This window comes from Boleophthalmus pectinirostris, unplaced genomic scaffold, assembly GCF_026225935.1.
Source record: "Boleophthalmus pectinirostris isolate CB_2022bp ecotype Guang Dong unplaced genomic scaffold, ASM2622593v1 HiC_scaffold_7, whole genome shotgun sequence".
In the NCBI taxonomy this organism is placed as follows: domain Eukaryota; kingdom Metazoa; phylum Chordata; class Actinopteri; order Gobiiformes; family Gobiidae; genus Boleophthalmus; species Boleophthalmus pectinirostris.
The window spans coordinates 11771275-11795454 of record NW_026571473.1 but is presented as its reverse complement, the minus strand read 5'-3'; the positions used below and the strand labels follow the sequence as shown (position 1 = coordinate 11795454).

General features: G+C 38.7%; 1 protein-coding gene across 1 annotated transcript in view; it reads left to right on the top strand.

Moving 5' to 3' along the window:
* The first annotated feature begins 10040 nt into the window (after window positions 1-10040).
* LOC110172254 (collagen alpha-1(XXIV) chain) overlaps window positions 10041-24180 on the top strand; it is a 37799-nt gene continuing 23659 nt past the window's right edge. The window contains exons 1-5 of the mRNA XM_055165111.1: window positions 10041-10474; window positions 17426-17496; window positions 19210-20483; window positions 22552-22605; window positions 24064-24117. Of these exons, the coding sequence (XP_055021086.1) occupies window positions 10353-10474; window positions 17426-17496; window positions 19210-20483; window positions 22552-22605; window positions 24064-24117 (1575 nt within the window). The 5' untranslated portion in view covers window positions 10041-10352. The remainder of the gene's footprint in view (window positions 10475-17425; window positions 17497-19209; window positions 20484-22551; window positions 22606-24063; window positions 24118-24180) is intronic.

Here is a 24180-nt window from a genome sequence, read left to right as displayed (position 1 = left end):
CTTGAATAGATAAAACAAATCACAAACATGATGAAATCCTTCTGGACCAATCTATATACAAATACAAGAGCCAAAGTCAACTAACATGGGAAAATTTCACAGGAACCAAGAATTCTGACTGAATTAAATTTTTATGGGGGGAACTCACTACCCTTTTCTTTTTGCCCTTATAATTGTGTTTAAATAAGCCCAAACATTTAGGTTTTTGGTGATTAATTTTACTAGATATTTAGCTCCATTGGACATTTGCTTTATATTGCAATTGTACATTCACTCTAAATGATTCATTATTTCCTGACCTCTTGTAGCTGGAGTTTGCATCTTAAGCATTTTCTTGCCATGTTACCAAAACGTGTACGCTTCCAGTTCTTCCAGTCTTTACTTGTTCGCTAATATGTTGACAGACAGACCATCCATCCCTTTTGTTAAACAGAATTTGCATAAAACAGTCATCATTGCTCAGTATTGGTGGCAAGTAGTCACCTCCTGTCTACATGATTAAACCCATTCTTGTAAACAACCTCTCAATCTCCAAAATATGAGCAGGAATCAATGTCGTGAGCCCTGTTTCCAGTTAAAAGCTTGCCAAGCACATCAATTCTTCAGCCTGCAGGGTCTCTTGTTCTCAGAGCCATAATTATGAGATGAGTGATGGGGAGTGGGCGGCTGGGTGGGCAGGGCTGGGGTCTGACCTGAGAGGTAACTCAGGCCTGCAGTCAGAGGAGACATGTGAAATATTTTAGTCCTTCTTAAAGAGCGGGACAGGCCACAGCGGCTCAGTGTGAAGTCATTTCTGGGTTAGGCCAAAACGTATACTGGCCTTTGGGTCCCGCTGCCCCAAAGTTCCAAGGTCACTACTGCCCTGCACCTACTGATACTTTGCAGGTCATGTCTTCAACATTCCCTGGAGGTGTGTTACTAACTATAGGCATGCTCCATCTGAGGCTTTGTTAGACTTTAATCTTAGCTTTATTTCAACATAATATGACCAGAAAGTATGATTTAGCTGGAACTACAACAGATGAGCTGATTTTATACTGTTAAATGTCCTTCTAAAATAACACTCTCACCTTTTTGTGGAAAATCAAACACCTAAACAGAACTATGAACGCTAGAATTGGCTGCTGAAAATGTGTTTAAATCCATTTTGTGTGTTTTTTTCTTGAGTTTTCTGACAATCTGTATGTAGAATATCCCAGCATGATGTTACTGCAAAATATCAATAGCTCCTGGGCACCTGTGTGGGCTCCTGCATGGAGACTACGTATTCTTAGAAACGACAATGGTATCTGAAGCCTTTGTATTGGCATGCTTGAAATTCACATCCTGTCCATAAACTTTAAAAGATGCTGGGTTAAATGTCCTAGTGGAGACCTTCAGTCGTCTGCAAAGATGCTTGTATGTCCAACCATGTTCATGTTAAAACCAGAAGGAAGGGTGATTGTCCATTTGAATAATCTTTGTTTACATGTGTATAAGCCTCAAACAACCAGTCTAATTTTGTAGACTCTTATCTCCCACCCCCAGTATTTATTTTTAATTTTTTTTTTTTTTTTTCCATGTTAGATAACGTTGTTGCTGTTTCTTGCAGGAATGTGACCATACTGTTTAACTGGAATTGCCTCAGTGTTAATTAAGCTTGACACTAGAGCTGGTTCTTGTTTTTAAACTTTTATGCTTAATTTGACTGGAAATTTGGTACAGTTTGGTGGATTTACATGCATCTGTTTCATGAATGGCTATTTTGCAATATTTGTGATGGCTTTGTCCCCAATCGGCAGAGCTTTCCTAGTGGGGTGGCTAATCAGATTCTAGCCCCCGGGCCACCCAGGCTTCCAAATTATAATAATAATAATGAAATCCCTATTAGGACGGTTCCCTAGTGAAAGAGAACTTTGTGAGTATCAAGTTTAGATTTTCTCTCTGATCATAATAGAAATATTTGGGGAAAAGAAAAAAGAAGTGCATCCAGTCAAATCAAAGGGGGCATTTTTTCTTCAGCATCTTAAGCCCCAGTCATAATTGTCTCTCACTCAGTCCCATAAGGATCAGCACTGGCGCAACTTCACACAGAAAAAGTAAAGGACCAATCCCCAATTTCTCCAAGGCTAATAGTATCTAATAGTATGACTGCAGATAAGACACAATACGCCTTTCAACCCATTCTCTCAAGCCTTTCCCAAAGCGAGTGGGATTCTGTATGGGGAATAGTATGGTACAAACGCATAAAGCCACCCTCTGTTCTATGGCCAGTTCCTTGGAGAGTTTGGGCCAGATAAAGGATCAGCTAAGAAGATGAAAGAAGGGTCAAGGTGGATTCTACTCCTCCCTAAATCTTTCCTGACGACTCCTATCTCCTCTGATTTAAGGAATCCGGATTTCTCCAGAAGGAATTTGTTTAACCAGTCTTTGGCGAAGTCAGTTCATATAAAGGCATTTCTCAGAATGACTGAACTTGCACACTCAGTTGGAGAGTTATTTCAGCAATTACTCTTGTCCATATATGATCCAGCTGTGATGACACGTTGTATTAGTAATGGCCAATTGCACATAACATATGTCGTTCCTATAGATTATGATGAATGCATTTTTAAACTCAGTCATGTTATGAATGGTGCTACTGTTTTGTTAAAAAAAATATGCAGACATAAACACAACCTACAGAGATGTGTGCTTGCCTGTTTGAATAATCCATCGCCATCACAATCTATTTTAGTAACCTTGAGTGCCTTCTGTACGCCATGTGATGAGTAACAGATGAAATCTACGTTCTTGGCTAACTCCTCCATATTGCTGAGTTTCAGATGATATCACGACATTCTATAGAGCAATATTATTTAGTGCAGCTATTCAATATTAATCAAATGCAGAGTTTAGTTGTTATATGGTAAGTTTTTAGAGTCACTAATAGAAATTGATTCGATTCTGTATTTATGAATTTATACTTTGGATATTTCATGTGACAGTACAATGTTATGAATTTCATGTGAAAGTGCACTGCAATCAGTAGGGGAAATCTGTCTCTTGCCCCCATCTAAGAGTATGACATCATCACATTCTAAAATCTGGCAACCACCAATTGCTCTATGTCTGTAATAAATAAATATATATGCAAAAAAAGGCTAATCCAATAAAACTGAAAAACAGAGTCCTTTATAATTCTATGACAGTACGAGCCAATTTATGCAGAGACAAGAGGTGACATGGGTTAAGCGTTTTGCCCAAGGACACAACAACAGTATGCACTGGTGAATCAAAATGAAAAAGCCAACCTTCAGGTCAATGGGAAACCACTGTACCAGTGAAACTACTTCTTCCTTTAGCCACAATATTGTGTTAGTGAATTATCCAGTGAAAAAATGTGATGTGTTGCATTGCCAACCTCTCCTGTATAAATAAGCTCGATATTGTTCACTTTTTCTTATCTTACACTTTCACAAAATTGTTTACAGCATAGTGTCTGGATCCCTTTATTATTTTCTGACTTGTCTTTCAAACAGACAACCAAACAAACCACTTCTGGCAATAACCATCCTTATCTGAGAAATGTTTGACAAGCTACCAAAGTACTTCTCAACTTTAATAACACATTGGCTTACATAAAAATCTATAGCCCACTCAATCTACGGTAACTGTCATGCGATTGTATATACATTGGGATGGTTGGAAGAACTCCTAAACCACGAACTCCAGTCAGACAATATCTCTGTCTAGTTTTAATCTGTTCCTTATGCTCATCATGGGCGCTTCAGTGTCTTGACCACATAATGCTGCTTGTAGGGATTAAAAAGTCATTATAGTGCTTCTGCATTCATTTATCATTTGGCACATTGTAAAGAAAATACCCAAGTTAGAGATGGGCAGTACTTAGTTACATTTATTTGAATAACTTTTTAAATACATATGTACTTCTCTGAGTAGTTTTCAAATTCTTAACTTTTACTTTTACTAACATATTTTACAGTGTAGAAGCTCTTTCATCAGTAAAAAAGTAAAGGTTACTCATCCTAAATCAGCATGTGACAAAAGCGTAATGTTAACAATACTAAATTACTTTAATATTTGTGTTTCTTGCAATGGTCCATCAGATCTGATCCAGTTGTTCTCATTTTTGGTCTACTTTATTTAAAAAAAAATTAATGACAGATTTGTGCATATTTCCTTCCAAGTTTCAAATATAAAACAAATTTAACAGTTAGTCTTACTTGAGTACAGTTTCCCCAAATACTTTACTTTTTCTACAGCATTTTTCTGTAACTTTGTACTTCTACTCCAGTAATATTATTTTGAAGTAACATTACGCATAATTGAATATATTTCTGGCTATACCCTACCCACCTCTGGCCCCAAGTATGACAATTTAAACATGAAAAATATGCCTCTGAGTATGCAACAACTATTTCTTCTTCGCTTGTTGGGAAAATTCAGTGATTGATGCTGCATGGAAAAAAAGCATCCCTAAGGACATCATCTTACTCAGCGTTTTTCTCTTCCCTTTCTGCTTTTTATTCGAAGTCTCCGGTTGAATTCAATACGGTTGCAACGCTTTCTCCTAACTGCTAATTGATGAGATTAAGGAAACTGTGTGTTATTCCACAAAAGTCGTTTGGCACAAGATTTTGGCAGCTCCCCATGCCAGGGTTTAGAAATCTGACAGACAAGCTTGTTTTTGCAGGTCTAGTCAACGCATATTTCTTCCTCCAACATGTGCAAAAGTAATTACACGCACACTGTTTCCTTTGTCAGAGCGGCCATTTACTATTAGCAACATATTAAAAAGATTTCCACGAGTGTCATTGAGATTTACTATAAAGAAACAATATAAAATGAATTGTTGGATTAAGGATGTTAATGTTTTTGTGGGATAAATTATGAGTTGGGCTTACGATCTAATGAACCATCAACTAACTGGGCAATCATTCAAGAGCTGTATCTAATCCATTTGGTAGACTGAAAGAATTACAATGGCTTTAAAGCCATAAGAGGCTAGACTTTTGGAAACTACAGACCACCATCAGGGCATTAGAGCCCAAACGTGATCTTGATTTTTTTTATTTCAAGTCGAAATGTTGATGTTGGTGTAGTAATGTAAGCTGTAAAGCTTCTGAAACATCTTGCTTCAAATTAAAAGCTAAAAGTAATTATTTATTTTGTGTCACTGTGGATTTTAATGTGGAAATTCTACTGAAATTAAATTAAATGAAACACTATGTAAATTTTCCAGTGGCAGGTACACAGTATACTTGCTTGACTTCATGCTGATGTTATTGCTTTTTATTAGAATGTTCCACAGTATGGAATTAAATTTATCAATCTACATAAGATAATGCTGTCTGGCACACACAGGCAGGTTAGATCTGTGGATAGGAGAGCTCATTCAACAAGAATGAAAGTGATTTTTGGGCAATTTAAATGCCTATGACAAAAAATCTGGATAGAGTTCAATGCCATACTGTGCAACATTCCAGGCAAAGTAATTACATCACCATGGAGACAAGCAGCTAGCAGATCTCTCCATCAGAAATGTTACAGTACATAGTGCATCTTTAACTTGGAGTAGGACTTGAACGAAGTCAGCTTGGAGATAAAGTTTGTGCTCAACTGATTAATGCATGCCAGACCATTTCCTGTTGGACTATCCTTGGCCCTGTCTTGCAATGGTTAAAACTTTTTTGTAGAAAAATACCTGGCTTTAGATGGAATTCCAGATAAAACACAAATTCCTTTTTCACATCTCCAAACTGGGCAGCAACTCAACAAGAGTAACCGTGAAATCCATCTGTTTTACTCCGAAAATGATAACATAAGGCAGCACTTCCTGATGTCGTGTGTGGTGTTCCAGCTCAGTAACCTTTACCAGCCCACGTGACCGCCAACTGGGACTTTCACTTTTCGCAAACTTCCTCTCAACCCAAACACCCCTTTCACCCTGGACTCCCCTGGCCCTCTTCCCTCCATTTTTTTTTCCTTCTTCTTAGGGTCCCTTTAAGCTCCTCACCACCGCGTACATTCTTACACACACATGCTCTTACAAGGAGAATTGTTTCAGCTCTGGTCCCTCTCTCCCTGCATACACCCCACCATCTGTTGAGCACTCTCCCAGCTGTTGGCCACTCTCTCCTGCGCGCTCTGGTGAAATAACAGCCCTTTGAGGCGGTGACACGCACAGACACGGGACCAGAAATTACACACAACCCCACGCTGATAATTACAGGTGGGTTAAACTTCTCACAGGTAATATGGTGATTCGACTGTCAGCCCAGATTGTAGACACATGCCAGCAGTGACTGACTGATGACCTGGTGGGCTAATGAAGCTGTCTGGACTTAATGATGACAAGAATGAACTTACACGATACAAGGTTAGGCGTTTTTGTTTGAGTATTTTACTAGCAGAGGTGGTCCTGAAGGATAAACTGATACATTACAGCTGATGTCAGCAACGTTCCCTGGGGGTGTGGTGCTAACTGCAGGCACTACTCTGTCTGAGGCTTTGTTAGACTTTAATCTGAGCCTGATTTTGTCACAATCTGACCATAAAGAACTGACTTATTTGTAACTACAACAGGTGAGCTGAGTTTTCAGATAATCTTAAAACGTATTTGTAGTGTTTGCTAATGTTTGCATTGCGTCTCCATGGTAACTGGTGAACAATCCACAAATACACATAAATGTAGAACACCGCCAGCATGGTGTCACTGCAAAGTATCAAAGTATCGAATTTTAAGTGTGGGGAAATAAAGCAGCCTTATGTCTAATTGTACTGTGTGAGCATTTTTATAGCAGGTTGCAAACTTCCTTGGAAATGTTTGTACAAATCCTGAAAGCACCTTCACCAGATAGGGACCATTTGTGGAACTTCTTACACAGTAATCTATGGTAGGATTTATTCTGACTATACTTGCTTATACTATACTTTGGTTTACCGGAGTGCTTCAGCTTCACAACAAAACGGTCCTGTGTGGAGTTTACATGTTCTCCCAGTGTGTACGTAAGTTACCTTCTTCAGAATCACTGTTTTCTCATTGAAATTACATAAAAAATGCTAATATTAACAACAGAAGTTATGCGTACTAAATTATTACTTCAGTACAAGTCGTACATTACCACAATTATCACAGACTGTTTGCGTTCCTACTACATTATGTAATGCCATTATTAAAACTGGCCAACAGCTATATATTTTCTCTCAGGTAAAAGTATATACACAAAACTACCATTGAATACTCAGGTAAAAGTGTCATATTATTTTACCTGACATTTGAGTGACTCCACATTGCTCCTTCTCTTCATTATTCAGCTCAGTTGACTTTGGCTTGTCTCTGGGCCAAAGCTAAAAGTTTCCACTCTCTCCATTTACAAGCTGTTACTGTATAATGAAATGTTTAACCTGGCTATATAGTTTCCACCAAGCACGACCTTTTAAATGAGAAGCTACCTCCCCGGCTTTAAAATCACTTATGAAACAGTAGTACGAAGTCAATTGAGATACAGATCTAATGGGAGCAAGGCCAGAATAACTATTGCGTGCTGTGCCAGTGAATATAAAGTTAAAGTTTACAATGCATCTCAAAAGGGGAACAAAAAGGTATTTTACAACAAGCTACCTTTAAAAGCTTTACTCCATGAAACAGAATTGCATAAAAGCAAGCTGCTCTGTGGCTTATGTAACGTTATATCATATGGAAAGACTTAGTAAATACTGTCATTTGAGCTTTCAAGTTTTCATCAACCTCGCCAATGTCGTTGTCAGGAAAGTATTGACGTCACTTATTTTTTTGGCTCTGTTTCTTAGCGTTTATTGATAATCTCGCAGACAAAGGGAAACGCCACATGTAGAAGGCTTTTATATGTGTGAGCAGTTGTGATCTGTGGTTGATTAGTGGGCCCTGTTCCTCTATGGCTGGTCCTCACTGCACAATGAAGCGATTAGTGCACATCTGGGTGTCCAGGAGGAAAATCAAATAGTGCACACTTAAATCATTTGGGGTATCAGCCTGACTGTGATGAAAGAAAGTGTGTAAAATGCAGACTTAGACTTTGTTAATATCTTCTTTATCAATAAATCAAAAATAAACGCAATGGGTTACAAGTAAAATACACTGATCTGAAACTTTGCATTCTGCCTTCTTCAGAAAAATATAAAATGAATATGGATATAATCTTGCATACTGTTTTAAATATTGTGAGATAATTTAAAAAAAAATATATGATTTAAAGGTGCTCTAACTTTTCAGAAGGGTATGCAGCCTGCTTGTCTCTCCTTGGAGAAGATATAGCTTGGCAATGAATGGTTTTATAATTAGGCATTAAATGTATCTTGCATTTATTCAGTTGTAGGTGTTTTTTTTTATTGCTGATAAAAAAAAAACTGATTTTACCTGTAAACTGGTGGCATCGTCTTCTCCATGGAGATATTTGAGAGGTATTTTTTAATCTCATACTGTGGATCATTCAAGGCAAAGCAATACTATTTCCATAGAGAAGCAGCTGGCATACGCTCCTCTTGAAGGTTACATCAAACACCTTTAAAAAGGGAATTAATATTATGTTAATATTGAACAAATTTTAATTGCTACAAAACATCCCAAGCGTGGTGTCTGAAAAGTGTCATGGCTCAAGATTTATGAATGAACTGGAATGTAATCGATTCTCAGTCAGGCCAGACTTTTGATTCATCTTTTGATACAAAATGAGAGTTGTAATAGATTTGTTTATTATATTGATTTATGGCCCTGTCTCAAACCCAACATCTCAACAGTTTCCTGGAAGAAGGTAAAGAGCATCTGGTTCTTACGTTACGACTCCAAAGACGCAACTGATGGCAAACTCAGAGTGGATCGCATGGTTCTACTGGGACAAGTGCATTTGAAGAAACACAAGATTTTGACCTGGAGCAGCTAACAGACACAGACCTTTGTAGTAATCTTAAGAAGCCATGAGGAACGCCTGTATCATGGTTTTGATTAACCCCTGTGTTAAAAATGATTGGCATGCTTAGCTGGGAGTTTCCATGTGACTTTGACCTGTAGATGTTCTCCTGTATGGACATTGTAACTGCTTAGTGTAAAGTCCTTTTTATACATCCCAGGTTAATATATGTGGGCTCTGTATCTCCATGGGACCGGAGGTAGGAGCTGTTCTGTCTCCAGTAGCATCCCCCTGCTCCCTAAACTCTAAACCATATGTGGGTTCTGACTCAGACCAGGCCGCTCTATGGAGGAGGATATAGTGGGGTACTCAAGGGGCAGGTGTGGGCGAGCAAATTGGACAAACAGAGAAGTGTTTTCGAAAGATTTGGTTTCTTTTGTGAGGTAAATGGAAAAGAAATAAGCCTCTGTTTAATTTATGGTAATGTGGCCAAAATGTAATTATATTGAAATAGATTTCTTCATACACATCCATCTTATGCCACTAGATGGAGTTGTGAGCCAAAACGCTGCCAGTTGCCCCCAGCCAAATGCTTAAATAAAGCTTCAATTGTTGTATTGTTCAAATGTTGTGTTCTTTCCTAGTTGTGAAAGGGCAAATAACTAACTAAACCTCAAAGGCTATTCATTTTTTTCCCCCTTTTTTGTTTGAAACTTATTTATGCATAGTGCCACCTAGTGTTTAGCTATAGGTATGAGCATAATTTTCCCTTAATGTATTTACACATAGCAGGATTTATAGTGAAGACTAATGTATTCTATCAACGGTTGCAATGGGATTTGGTAAATTTATTGCTGCTGCTAGTTATGTAACGAGATTAATAGAGCTTTGAGGCGCCTCACATGGTACTGTGTTGGCTGCAAACTTATATTTCTGCGTTGGACTGGCCTCAATAAGGTCTTTTGTGCCTTCGCAGGCTGCTTTTAAATTTAGCCCGTGACCCCTGGTCCGCTGAGTTTACAGTAAATATAGTTGTGTGCACGGCGCGTACAGTAGTGCAGACAGGGGCATCGATGACAAGCCAAGGCTGTATCTGTGATGTCACGAGTCAGTAACCGGTGAAATCCAACACCACCAGCTGTAGGAGTTGTGTTGGGGTGAATACGGATCCCCTCGCATCAGTGCAAGTCAAGGCACATAGCAGAAACCACCGCCTGGAGGGAAAGACGTGCGCACTGGATCTATTCGTGTTGGAGACCTCTCTCGCTGTGATTCTCTTCTGCAGAGCACTCGGAGCTGCAACAGTTGCGCGTCTCCGCTTTGCTCAGAAATAGCATTATTAACAGCGAGCATCAGAGCGCACAGGACCCGAGAGCTTTGAAAGACTGGGAGACATCCCCACCTCGGACTTTACAATGCGATGAGGGAATTTTGACAACGGCCACTTTGTGCGTCCTTTGGCCCGTACCAAAGCGCTATCCCATGTTCAGGTATCTCTATACGTGTGATTCTGTTTTCACCCAGATCTGCTGCCTGGACAAATGCATACAAATGCATTTAGGAGCTCAACGGACAAGGAGTGGACACGTTTCCGCGGCAGCGACGTAAGTGAGCAATTGTTCAAATGGCATGCAGATGTGAAACTATCTTTGCTCATTTCCTACTTAAATTGTTCTCATGGCTGATGGTCATTCAACATGGCAACGGATAGACTCTTTCTGTTCGGGAGTTTTCCCTCAAAGCGGTGCCAATTGACTCTAATTCACCCCATGTTCTATAATACATCTTGTAGTGTTTAAGTACTTCTTTAAGATGGAAAGATTCTGTACTTATCCGGTAAAATTAGGCTCTTATTGTGTAGCTTTGTCGGTGTTTGTAAGAGATCCTGTAATAGCCATTCATCTGAACTGCATGAACTACATTTCCCATGATAATTGTGCATTCCACAGGATCTGGCTGCATGTTTCTGGATTTGTAAACCACAGATAGTCTGTGCTGATGGGCTGTTTTGTTCTTTACTGCTCTTGATAAATGTAGCTGACAATGAAATACAGTTCACATTTGGCTTTGAACGTCTCTGGAATCCTTTTCAGTAATGTGTGTACCATGTGTCCACTCCTCACCCATTCTGCCTTTATTTATCAAACTCATAACTGCGATAAGCCAGGAATGGAGAATAAATGGGTCATAACTTGGATGCAGTGCCTATTCAGCATGTTTGTAATAATGTCATGTTTACTGGCTTTATATTAGAGGAGCTCATTAGTTTGTTGGAGAGAGATTTGAGGATGTCATATAAGTCCTCTAATTGCTTAGTCTTAATGAAGCAGAACCTCTTTAGCACTTAAAGCCAAACATTCCTCATGGAAGTGTGCATTGCTGGCGCTCAGCATGCCGGCTTGCAGCCCTGTTAAATACAGCTGGGACAGAGCAGCTCCTGAGCTGTCTACTCTTCTACAGAGGAAATTTGTTTTGTGCTTTAGAGCTGCATCCAAGCTGCTGTAGTCTATTATATACACATATGATCTGAACTTCATGCTCTCACAATGCACTTGGTTGTTCTCTGCTGATAGTGTTTGTTCAATGGAAAACAAAGCAGACCTGAAATCCTGAGACGTCCACATTTTTTGTGTGTGGAAGTGAAAATGAGAGCCGTATGGGCCTGAGAACAGGTTTGGCCTCCTTGGATTCTCCCAGAGTTAGTGTGTATGCATCAGTGGTTAACTGGCTCCTGAGCTCCAGACAATCACCCACTGTTGCAGCCGGTGCTGCTCCATAGGCTCATGAAGACAGCTCTGGGGTTTCCTTAACACTCACTGCATGTAACGTGATGCCCTTTGGCTGCCCCAAAAATTGAAGTTCTTCAGCACAGATGATAAAAGACAATATAACCACAATAGGAAACAAGTAAGTGCCTCATTGTGTCAGTCCAAAACCTAGACAGAGAGACAGCTTACAGGAGATCGGCATTCCCAAACTGAAATTCAAATTGTTTCACTAGAGGATGCTGACATTTTTCTGTCATATTGTTCATTGCGTTTGTGATGTAGAATGATCAGTTGTCTACTTAACAACTGTTATAACAAGTTACACCTACACACAGAAGAAGGCTTCTTTCTTTTGCTCAAGATTTGCCAGTAAAATATAATATTTCTGTCATCAGCCATTGACATTGTACGAAACATACACAAAACAACATTTTGATCACATAATATCATTTATCTATTTTTTGAAACCACAGTCTTAAAATTCCTTGTAAAATGTCTCCACTTCTTATGCAAGTTCCACACCTGTAATTATCCTTTAAAACTAATGCACACTCAGTTCGCTCCTGGAGCAGACTTTGTTGGGGTTCAGGCCTGTCTGTCACTGCTGCTAACATCTGCAGGTCCATCCACCACAGGAAAAGGCCAAACCAATAAAGAGCCTTAGAAGTTTACTCACAGCCCTTTGTCTGCTGGCTGTCTTGTGGGCTAAGTCAATCTTTACTCTGTTCTGCACTGACCTCTTGACTCCAGGCACCAATTTGAGTGAGAGCACAAACATACACCACACTTGGGCTTTTGTCCAAGAAAATAAAGCATTTAAAGCTGCTGTAAAAATTCAAATATTTTATTCAAGGATGCTTATGGAAATCATTTAAAATCCCTAACTCACCTTGGTGATTTTTGGCTAATAGTGACTTGGACATGAATAACACAACCTTTTTTACAGCTTCCATCCTGATAACTTTATGATCCGGATACAGGTGCTGAAGCTGAACATGACCAGAGGGAACAAAAATTGGCTGTGAATTGATCACTTGTTCAAGTCCAAGAATGTTTTGATAGAGATGGAGAAGCAAAGCACGCAGGAACAGAGCACCATTGCATTTCAGGTCTCCCTCCTGTTGTAGTATATCTTCCATAAGGGATTGCCTTTTTTACCTTTATTAGTCTTTAGGCAAAACGGCTGGATGGACTGAGCCTATGTGCCAGAGTTATTGCTTCGCCAGTGTTTTGAATTCCACTGCATTTGGGCCTGTGCTTAATGGAGACATATAGTTGCCAGAGGGGCATATAGAGAAACGGCCAGACAGACTGTTATTCATAAAGCTCAGTGTGAAAAATCTTAGCACAATACTTAACAAGAAAAGTAATGACATATTTAGAATAACTTAGAATGTAAAATGTGTTCAAAGTCATTAATTCAAGATGTGCACTCTTCATATTCTATATTTTCCACTGACCTTTTAAAGACTTAAAACTGTTGTGCTTTTTGGCTTGCAGGCCTAGTAGGCTGTGATGTATTGTCTTTACTCTGCCAACACCATCCACCAGTATTTCAGTAGCTCTGTCTGTGTGTTGCTACTATTAATCATTAAAATAAACAAATTACACACTTATAGTTTATCTGATTTGTAGCTGTTAGACAAAATGTCTTAAAGGTCAACGATGGAACTTTACTGGTGGGGTGTTGTCAAATTGCTTTCCATGGGATGTTCCACAGTAGAACATTAAACTTAGCATTAAATCTATCTAGCATTTGTTCCGTTATTTAAAAAAATATGCTGTAAAACAGGTGTTCTCAACTTTTTACATTGTGTGGTTGGCTCTGTACAGACCAGACCTGTAACCTGGAACATCCTAGGCTTTGAAATAACATCTCTATGGAGACAAGCAGGACAAAAGTTATATAGAGCACCTAAGGCTCTATATAAGGCATAAGGCTTGCTAGTTTAAATATGTAAACTAAGATCTAGGGTTACAGTAATTTTTGTGTGGTAATTTTCAATGGAGCTACTAGAGTAAACAGTGCAGTCTTATGACTCAGTGTGGCTGGATTCAGTTGGACACTTAACAGTAGTGGGTGAATCTAAAGTTACACAGGAGCAGATTGACAGGCTGTCTTTCCTTCTTTTCCTCATAAAGAGAATTTAAGTGAATTTGCCACTTTTTTCCAAACCAAGTTTGTAGAGTCCCTCCTCGCCTCTCAAACCTTTCCTTATAGTTGAATGCACCATTGTTAAGGGTCCAAGCTAATTGTAACGGGGGCTGGAATGATTCATTGCAGAGGATAGTTTTAAATTGTGATTATTTATAGTACTGACATGACACCCATTCCAAATATAGTGGTATTTCCCTTAGTCAACAGAGCACTGTTTGGAGAGCTTTGTCTTGCCTTCAGGAGTCATTTTCCATTAACTGGGACTGAGAATTATGTCAAAGTGTGCTGTCAATAGATGGAGCTGGGCACTTGTAAGAGTAAAGTTACCTCAAAATAGTATTACTCAAATAGAAGTATGAAATAGTGTCCAGGAAACTACTAAAGTAAGAGTAATTGTAATATTGCCTGAATTTAGCAGATGATGTGTAATTTGAAGTCAGTGTAATATGAAGGACAAAACATTAAACATAGACCAACAAAATGAGAATAAACTAAATCAGAACTGTAAAAGCGGTGCAAAAAACACAAATATTTGAATTATTTAATTTTATCAACATAAAGACTTTGTCACTTCTTACTCCAAGTGGGAAGAGCAACTAACAGTTAAGTAAGAGTACTGGTACAATGTCAAATATATGATTCATATATGACTATGTTGTCTTAAAACTAATCAGAGAAGTAACAATGTTATAAAAGTTACTCAAGTAAATTTAACTTGAGCACTACCCACCTCTGTCAAAGGGGGATTTATATAAAGCCTATTGAACTAATGCTGTGAATATATGACTCCTCATTTAGCAGTATGACAGAAGATCTAAATACTGCACAGAACATCTCTCCATTAGGTGGTCTGTGGATAGCCAAAACTTTCCACCATATAATAATAGTATAATAACAATACCAAGAGCTTTCCAGGTAAAAACTATAGATATTAAAACCAGAGAGCAATTAAAATCAATAAAACTCTCTTCTGTAAAAATGTGTTTTTAAAGGATATTTGAAGATTATGAGCTTGCTTGTCTAACACTTTCTACATATGTCACTGTAGATGCACCAAAACACTGATCTGGAGCTGTTGGCAAGTGTTAGAGACTTAAAGATGCCTTAAATAGCCATGCACGGAGACAACGAGTCTGACACAGCACCCCAAAACAGTTTCCGAATCAGCATCAGATGGCTCCAGTTGACTTCTAAAGGCACAAGTGTTAAATTTAGTTTTTCCCCATTTGCTCCAATACTTTTTAAACTTCGCCAACATTTAAGCAGAACCAGCAAACATAATGGCTTCACTTAGTACAGGCTCATTTGCTGTCTTTGTTATTGGCTGTGGAATGTTACACCATGCTTTGGATGAGAAAAAAGGGAGCAAGCTAGTAGGGTTGTCAAAAAATCAGTAACCCAAATCAATCATTACTAAATCTAATATTGAAACAAGATAGTGAAAGTTCTTACAATTATCAGCATGCTGATCAAATGCTACTATGTGAAGAACAAACTGACAGCATCTTCATAAGTTCATAGACTAAACTGTCCAGTAACGCACAACACACGCACACATTCTTCTTTTTGTTCTTATGCATTTAAATACCTAATGAAAATCTGAATGAAATCTTAATGAACTAATTGCTTGATTAAACTGCACTGTGTAACTTTTCTGGTACAAGTCCAGTATCTGGTTGTGTCTATGGATATGTGCCCTGGAATGTACCACAGTATGGCATTAAACTTGTTTATTATTCAATTATAGGTGTTTTTTCAATACCTTGAAAAACATTCTAAAACATTCTACGGTAAGCAGACACACCTCTCCACAAATCGGACCTGTAAATTGGCATGGTGCTTATCTCCATGGAAATAGACACGTTTAATATCATACTGTGAAAAATTCCATGCAGCATCACTGTGGTGGCAGACCCTACACCCGGAAAGTTACATAGTGCACCTTTAATACAAGTATAATTGTTGACTAAGACTCCATAGACAGATTCATTATTTTGTGTTGAAAATGACAATGACTTTTTAAATGATCGTGGTATCAAGATTTACATAGAAGTGTCAAGCCTTTTCTCTACTATCCAGTCTGAAATTTAGTATCATGACACGCTAAACTACTTAGCAATTGAAGCTAGTAGACCATTGTGGGTGGTGAACTCTCACTTTGTCAGGCCTAGTTTTAAAGCTCATCTGTCTGTGCCTTGTGTGTGGGTGAAAACAAAGCCAGGGGTCAGTCTCCCTTTAATCATATCTGGGACTGGGACACTGATCTTCACAGAGCTCTTTGAAAAGCAGCACCTTTGCCACAGTTTGTCATGACAAAATAACACATAACATCTGGAGACTGCAGGCTATGAATGATAACAGTATGATAGGTGGTCTTATGTAAGCACAGTAGGACCACAGCACTAAGGTTAGGCTTCTGTTACAGATGGTCTGCCTTTATACAGTGTTGGTGGTTTACCAGGTCGTGTTTTGTGTTTCATGATTATTCCTGAAAAAGTATCTCATGAGTTTTGGTATACGTAGCTTATTATTGTAGGCTTTATTTGTTTTAATTTACTTTACGGCATAAGGTTTATTTTTCATCGCCTACAAGCTATTTTCCATCATATATTATCTGTCTTTTACTAAACACTTATTATTTCAATGATAAAATTGAATAATTTGAAGATGTTTTCTGTTATTCACCTGGAAAACCTTAGATACTGAGTATAAACACCACAATCTCATCACAGTTGACTTATTTATTGTTCCACTTGTTTGATATACAAACACATATTTTGTGGTAGTGCATGATGCTGCAGCTGTTGGGTAGGCAGTGCCATCTAGAGGTGGGGTCAATTAGGGTCAAAGGACAAGAAAGGACATGCCTCAAAGCTCTGAATTTACATGAGCATCTATTTATTGGAAAATATATCTTTAAAGTTTAGTTTGGTTGTGAAGATTAAGATAAAAAAAAACAATGAAGTATAGTAGAAACAGTCACCTGGTGGCTCTAAATACACCATAAATGACAGACAGCAAGTGTGTGAGCAATCGAAGATGAAGATGAAGCTTTTGCATGAACTATATCCCACTATAAAAGCATAAATATAAAGTAGTTTAATGTAATATCTGTAATCACTGCTTGTGAATACACTTGGTGGTCTTTTGAACTCATTCACACAGTTCACTAAGTGGTGACAGCTGTTGATACCGTCATATTGTTATAATTTATATTTTGTTTGGAATAAAGAGCAAATCTGTTTGAAAGACCCAATTCTTGTCTGTATTTTGAAAATGTGTGTAACAGGAAATGTGATAAAGTAGCCTGAACGATAGTGAACTTTTTGGATGTTAGTTACCTAATAAATAATCATGTTCTGTGGGCTATCCTTTTATCTTTTAATTTTAACTAATGGCTAAAATGTAATGGTTGTAAAATGGACATCATCCTTAAATTATGTTCTTACTATGTTTAAGGAAATATGTTATATTTTCCTTGCCATTTTAACACACCCCATTTCAGTGTATTTGTCTTGCTATAGAAGTATTCTGCAACTACTTGTTACTTCTCATTTCTGAACTGTAACCTTCATTGCTCAGTAAATAAAACAGCACTGCTTTGCTAATGTCTTTCTATTTGTGTGTAGGTGGAACCTTCTCCTGCTCCTGTCGGTATGCTCAGCAGTAATCTCTGGAGAAGAAGACTACGTTGCACAAAGTAATCACAACACAACACAGTCTTTTATATCTGACCTGCTTTAACACATACACTTTTAGAATACGTGCATGTTGTTTCAATAAATTTACTGGAGCATTGTCACACATGAAAGCAGCTGTGAACAGGCACTATTTCATGGCTCCTTTTTAACCTTCCTACTTACAAGTCTGCACTTGTCTTCCGAGCTTTAGAATGTGTGCGAAAGAAGCCAAAATAATGTCTTCACCTTTATTTTCTATTTAGGAATGTTGGGACTTGGGGACAGCACAAAAAACAACCAGAAAACCGAATTCCAGCTAGAATCACTATTATAGACTCTGATGAAACATGATTCAAAGGACAGGATGAGGTGACACTGACAAAGGCTGTGCATGTGTTTCTGACTATTACACATGGCTAACACTGAGCCAAAGCTCTGGATTTTAACGATAAACACATTTCAACAGTACTATTATTATTATTAGCTGTGTTTGTAGTTTATATAGCCAAAATACCTCAAAGGCTTCTCATACAATAACTGTGAATTCCACTGCTTTGGTTCATGCACAGAGACATTTAGAACTGTTCTGGTTGAATTAATCATGGCTTCTATAAAGAAGTTGCCTGTCTTCACAGATCAGACAGGTTAATTGGAATACAGGTGATGTTACCTCAGGCAATGACTTCTAGTGATCAGTTGTATGAAGAATGTTAAAATCAAACTTTGATGCTTGATCCAGTATGGAAAATATGTAGTGTCACGTGTCAAAACCTTCAAACGTAGTAGCTAACTGCACTACTGAGTATTGTTGAGTACTGTTGTGTACTGTTGACAAGCTGTGTTATAGAAGGTGCATTGATTTATATTATACTTGCCATATATTAAAGCCACAGTATTAACGTTTTAGCAAAAATATAGACAAAAACAAAAGCTTTTTTCCCATTTTGTTTATGTTTGTGTTTATTGCACTGAAAAATTTGTGCCTGTGTGAGTGGGCTGCCAAACCTGACTTTTATTTGGCCTGGAGCAGAATCTCCACTTGCTTGTTTCCCAGGAAATGTTGTTCCTTGGGCTATAATCTTTCACAGAATGGCATGAATCATATCTAGATCCATGGAGAATGTTCTGAATAGTTGTAACTTCCTGTTACTCCTTCAGAAAGTTACATACTGTGCCTTTATACTAAGAGATGTTACTACATTTTATTTGTCAAATATACAGTTTTAACTCACAGTTCTGGCTGCACTGATTGCTGCTTTGACATGAGACAAACACATTGCCCAAGGTGGAATGATCTGTCAGTTGCCCTCTTGGTGCCAAACCAAAACATCACAGCGTAAGCTATACTGTGTGTTTTCCTTTAACTCCTTTGCCTTTCTGCGTAGCTTCACTGTCAGTAGACCTTACATAAATCCTTTGAAAAAAACTACCTGTAGGCATTAGAAAGAATGACAGGATTCTGTGAAGAGAAGCTGCAGGAGTCTCTTTCACCTGATTGGTTCAACATGGCTGTGCTCTCAGTTCAGTGGTACTCATCCACAACAGTCATCTGGGCCACAGCTGCCTCTTCAGATCAACAAGTTAGGCTTGTTCCGGCCTCAAGTATAAAGACCACAGGAAGGGTATCAGTACCATTTGTGTTGGCTTACTTTGCTAAAGCCTTGGGTTTGTGTGATGGATAAACTGAATTCTACTTATCTGTTGGTTAATGCGTCATATTTTATGTCCTTCAGGTGTAGATGTGCTCCATCGACTTGGGCTCACAGACCAGAGCAGCACAGATTATCTCGACGAGGGACGCAGATCTGCACTCAGATTCACCACAGCCCCTCCAGCTCTGCCTGTCTCAGAATACGGTGTATTACTCGACTCAGACTCCTTTTATGAGGCTGCTGCAGGCACTTTGTTTTTGCCTGAGATTAAAGAGGAGTTTTCTTTTGTAGTTAGTCTAAGCTCCTGGAGAGCAAACAATGCTTTTCTTTTTAGTATCCGAGATGGCAGGGACAGACTGCGTTTTGGCATTCAACTTCTGCCTCATCGAGTGGTGGTGTACACTGAGAAGGCCCCAATTTATTTCAGCTATAACTGGCAGGATGGACGCCACCACTCCTTTGCCATTGGTGTGCGCGCACACTCTATGTCCTTCTATGCGGACTGTGGGACTGTGCAGCAGCAGGAGCAGACCCTGGGCAGGGCTCAGACACTGGGGGGCTCAGGGTCTGTTTTCACTTTGGGTAGAATGAACTCCAAAGCGGTACCATTTCACGGCCGTGTCTGCCAGCTAGACTTGTATCCTTCAGCCCAGGCAGCGGCGCACTACTGCAACTACCTTAAAAAACAGTGTCGGCTGGCCGACACCTACCGATCAGACTCACCTCATTCTGGTTTGGGTACAATGGGTCATGACTCCTCCCCTCACACTGCCACTGATAGAGCAACAGCAACTTATAACACCCCAGCCTCATCAGGATCACCTGGTACTGCAGGAGAAGCATATAGCTCCACATCGGTACCTCCTGATCTCTTCTTACAAGCTTCTCCTTCACAACCCCATAGTGCAACTTTAGCAACAGCAAGTAGACTGGACTTAAGGCATTCAACCCAAAGCACAGCAGCTGTCACTACCATAAGGACACTGAGTAAAAGAACCAAGTCTCCAGCCAGTTCTGATCAAACAGAGAACAGCACAGAGAAACAGCGCATCTTTGGCACACAAACAACACCAGTTACATTTGCAATAATCAACCAGGACAAATTGAAGGATTCACTCAGGAATAAATCTACCACCAACCCTCAGATAACAAGACATGCCCAGACTCACCTCCTGCAGCCTAAAGCCAATGGCACCACTCTGTATCGGCAGAACCATGTGGACTCTGAGCATTACCCAGACGGCAGCTATGACGGCACTGACATGGGTGGATACGACTACGGCTACGAGGAGGGGGAGTTCCTGTATGACTATGATGACAGCTTTTATGGGGCCAAGGGGGAGCCTGGTCCACCAGTAAGTCAATTAATAGTTCATTAATCATGTTTTTTGTTAATTTTTGACAATTTAATGCTGTAACCTCAGTAGAGGGTTCAGTAGTGCTCTTTTGACTTGGCTGTCACACATATGCATAGGATCTAAAGAAAATAGCAGGGCGTGGTATAAATCTAAAGGTGATGACATGTGTAAGTGCTGTGCAGTTTTCAAGTACATACAGGTTGCTAAAATAACTGACTTTTTCAAATTGCAAGAATAGATAGCAAGCCCCTGTTGAAAAAGAAGAAAGAGTGTCCATCTGATCTTATGATGTAATGTGTGGGACTAAAGAGAAGCTGACAATTGCTTTCTTACATTTGTACAGCTTGTTTTTCCATGACTCAGACACAGTCCCCTGTTACTTCAGAATGGGGGACTGTTTCTGAGTCATTGATTGATCTTCCTTTTTTTGCACAGTATTTTACATTGTTGAGGGGAAAAAGAATGTATCTCATTTTCAAGGGGGGAGGTCCTTCAGCTTGCACAAATAAGAAGTGCCACAGTAAAACATAATACAAAGATTGAACATTAATTTACTCAGACAGTTTAAAGTTTTTTTTTAATGTACAGTTTATTTCATGATTTACCAAAGTAACTCCTATTTACAATTTAACTGATTAAGTGCAACTTATTGGTTGTAAGGTTAAGGTATAGTTAATTGTCCTTCAATGCCGCTGGGGAAAGTTTTCAGGAACAAATGGGGGGGCTGCAGTGCTGTGTCTGGGTACCCATCTCCAGATCTTGACTACATTAGCTGGAGGATTTGACCTATTGAGCATGTTTTGGGTTAATGGGGGAAAGTATAGCATTTGGCGGAAACCCACCCAAACATGGGGAAAACACAACAATTTTGTCTGTAAATATACTTCACTGGGGTGTCTTCAAGCTGCATAACTGAAGCTTCATCTGGGTCCAATTTAGTAAAAAACTCATTCATGGGCCTTTTGTGATCTAAGTAAATAATTGTTTTGCAAGCCTTACTTCTATTATGCTTCTATGTTCTAGTCTGCTGGGCTCCAAATGCTGATGCTGATACTGTGTTCAGTAGCCCGATAATGATACTGTTTCACCAAATTTAGTAGTTATAGTGATATTTCAATATTTTGCATACTCCTGTCGTAAAATATCTAAATGTATTTATCATAAGACAAGGGCTTTAGTGTGATAGTAATCAGTTTGATGAGGCGTACATTTGCTCTGGAGTCTTTGTTGTTCGGACACTGCTCTGAAGGCACTGATGTGATCACAGTTTCCATTTGTGCACGTGTGCATGTGTGTGTGTGTGTGTGTGTGTGCATCTGTGTGTGGGAGGCTACAGGAACAAACAACTGTTTCTCTCCTCTGTTCTCCACATTTTGATTTATTGCTGTGACATTTTGATGAGTGGGCTATTCCAGACCACCACACATCACCTGCTAATGTCATGACAGGAAACATTACACAAATATGATAGTGTTCTGCAGTCTATTTGGTTTAATATGATAAAGTATGTTCTTTTTAGTTAATACAAGTGTTTGTTATTAAAATCTGGTCTGTGCACCGATTTGTTTTTTCAGCTTGCAACTTGCAGTTTTTGTCCACATTCTCCGTCCAAATATTTGGTGAATTCAAAATAAGAAGTAGTAAATAATATCTAATCTCCCATAAAACATTTTATCCTATGCCCTCTTAAATAATTTATACTTGCACAAAGCTCTGTCTTATAGAAGCCGTGAGAAGTGATGTATTGGTTAGCATTCATTGATGTTTTGTAATAAATCTTGAACTAATCCCATCTAACTTTGAAGATAATCATGTCACAGAATCTGACTGAGACCATGTGCTCAGTCTATGTTTCTATCCGAGGGTTAAATTGGAAACACTTGGCTTCTGTCTCTCATAGATCTTACATAAAAATAGCACATACTCATCATCGCGGGAGCCTGGACAGTCTTGTGCATGTTATTGCTTGCCATTAACATACTTTATGTTTTTTCCCTTCCCCTCCACACACTTCTTCTACAATGATCCCTTCTCTCTCCAATATCCCATTATCTTACTAATCCAGGGTCCTGAAGGTCCCCCGGGTTTACCTGGTCCTGCAGGAAAAAGAGGTCCTCGGGTGAGTCATTGTCGCTAGTGCTTTCAAACTTGATGTTTATGAAGTTTATGTGTTTATGCACTGAAATGCATCTGAAATACCCAAAGATGTAATACTATGGTGGTTAGTATTATTCAATGAATAACACAAAAATAAACCTACTATAAAAAAACTAAAAGCTTTAAAAATGCCTATGTAACTGCTAAGATGGAGGGTCTACTACTTGCTTGTCTACATGGAGATGCCATTTCTTTGCTAGAATGTTCCACAGTAGGGTATTAAACATACTGTATCTTGCTTGCATTTGTTCAATTACAGATGTTTTATAGCTCAAAAATACCTTAAAAACATGAATTTTTACCAGGTACAGCCTTGCTTCTCCTTAGACCTGACCATCAACCTTTCGCCATTGTGATTACCAAGTTTATTTTCATACTGTGGGATAATCAAGGCAAAACAGAAATATCTCAGTGGAGACAGGCAGGTGGTGGAGCCTTCATCGGAAAAGTTAACACAGTGTACCTTTAATCAGTGAAAGATACAATTTAAGGAGGTAATCTGCTTTTTGAGGTTTTAACCATATTACAGTGGTTTTCCCACACCAGTTCTTTGCTAAGTGAAGTATTTTGATTGATTAATGCAAACTTTAGTAATTCTGTCCTGCATTTGAAACAAAAGTGCTGTTTTCACCTACCCCTGTCCCCACCCACAGTCCTGTACTTACTCAACAAAAACACCTGTTTGCCTTGGTGAAATGCTTTTATGTATTTAAAATGATCTGGCAGCAGTGATGAACCCATTCACAATGAGGATGCTGGAGCTTATGTTACAAACTGAAATGTTTTACATTCCAGATCACCGGGACTTCTTCCCCTTATAAATAACTGTGTAAATTCTTTTTTGAAATATAACACTACAGGTAAAATGTCTCATCGCCAATAATATACAACATCAGAGGTTTTGAAATCAGCTGGTGACAATCAGAAAATGGGGACTGGTGAAAATCAATTACATTTTAAATTGTATGTAATTTGCAATGTAAAAAGTAATTTACGAAAGTACCAAAGTTGGGTATTGTCATGTTTTTCACACTTTATAATATCTTATTTTGTTTTATATGATTGATGCTGCTGATACATTTTTTTTTTCGAATACAAAGCAGCTGATATAACCTTATTCATCAAAAAAAAGAGAAGGTTTTTGTTCCACAGATAAAAAATATCAACCACTTCATACTGTCTTGAATAATATGTTATGCAGAGCCCTTATTTCATTCATAGATTAGTTTTTATATAATGAAATAATTAGTCTACTATTTATAATATGAAACGTGTCGGTGAAATCAATCAAAACTATAGAAGACTGAAAAATAAGACTGTAAATTCATATAATTCGTACAAATGGCATCAGTCAAAGGCATTGCATTGAATTTAACTGTTTGTTCATTTCACATGTTTAACTCCTCTGCACTTGTGGCAGGGTCCTACTGGTCCTCATGGGAAACCAGGGCCACCAGGATTACCTGGACCCAAGGTGAGATACTCAGTCATTTAGTTTAAAGAGGCACTATTAGGATATGACTATTTCTGTGGTTGA